General features: G+C 54.2%; 1 protein-coding gene across 1 annotated transcript; it reads left to right on the top strand.

Moving 5' to 3' along the window:
- Positions 1-584: 584 nt before the first annotated feature.
- On the top strand, positions 585-890 carry LOC125524672. The gene has a single exon (XM_048689707.1). The coding sequence runs from the start codon at positions 585-587 to the stop codon at positions 888-890; it is 306 nt and encodes a 101-aa protein (XP_048545664.1).
- Positions 891-1,122: the final 232 nt, after the last annotated feature.

Below are 1,122 nucleotides of genomic sequence, written 5' to 3' on the forward strand. Positions count from 1 at the left end.
GGAGTGCCTGAGATGGAGGTTGGGATCGGGAGAAATCCTTGTTGGCTTGGCCGACACTGACGCGGTGGCGCTTGTGGGTACCGCCTGACCTTCCTGAAGGGCGTCAGGGCTACCCTTCCTCTCTCCTCACAGCGTACCGGGGGAAACCCTTGACAGCAGCGTCGTCCTCGTCGCGTCTCTTCTTGGAGGTGTTGATTGGTATCGACGCTTCGGAGGCTCGGAGCTTGGTGGACGATCTCCGGTGGGTGCAGCGGCCACGAGGCTTCTTCGTTTTTTGTCGACCTACCGTTGTTGGCATTAATTTCTCTTGTTTTCTCTTTCTTTTCTTTTGGGCGTGACTGTGCTGCTTCCGTCCCAGCATCTATCGTTAGATGTATCGGTTGATTGCTTTGTATACAAAGCGGGAAACCTTTTTCGGCAAGCCGCAAAAACCTACGGCACACTATTTTCTCCAACCTCTGGATCTTCAGAGTTCTATAAAATCCAGCTCCACCCCCATATTCTCCCTCACTCTCCATCGACCAATCCCCTACCTCGCTCTTCCTCTCTCCCTCCTATCTATCCAGATTCCTGCCGAGTTCACGATGGAGTTCACGCTGAAAAGCACCGAGGTGCTGGAGAAGGCTGCCACTCTGGCCGCTGACGCCCTCGGCTTGGAAGGAGAAGCTCGCGGTGCTTGGGGGACCGAGGAGAAGGCGAGGGCGCTCAAACGCTGGGCCAAGATATGTCTGGAGGTGGAGAAGGGAGCTGTCAGGGGGAAAGTCCCCGTCGCTCCTGTGGTCGCTGGACCGGTTCCTCGCGCAGAGGATATCGGATCAGACGTTAATCACGTTGGCGACGGCGGGGATCCATCCATCTCCGCGGCCGTGCAAGATGCAGCGATTAACTAGGATTGTGCCGTCCGAGATTTATCTTTGAGCTGTCGTTTAATTTTCTTCTCTTCCAGTTTCGTTGTAGCGCAACTATCCACCTGGAAATTTATCAGAAATTCTACGAGTACTTATTATTGGTCCCGTGCTTGTTCGTAAATGCCTTCTTGTTATTTCGATCGATCCATCCATCCATCCAGACTCAAGATGGCAACGGGCCCCGAAACCCGCGTCCCCGCGGGTTTTTACCCTA

Source organism: Triticum urartu, chromosome 7, assembly GCF_003073215.2.
Source record: "Triticum urartu cultivar G1812 chromosome 7, Tu2.1, whole genome shotgun sequence".
Taxonomy (NCBI): domain Eukaryota; kingdom Viridiplantae; phylum Streptophyta; class Magnoliopsida; order Poales; family Poaceae; genus Triticum; species Triticum urartu.

Coding starts and splice junctions, on each gene's coding strand:
- LOC125524672 (XM_048689707.1), top strand. CDS start 585: ATGGAGTTCACGCTGAAAAGCACCGAGGTGCTGGAGAAGGCTGCCACT.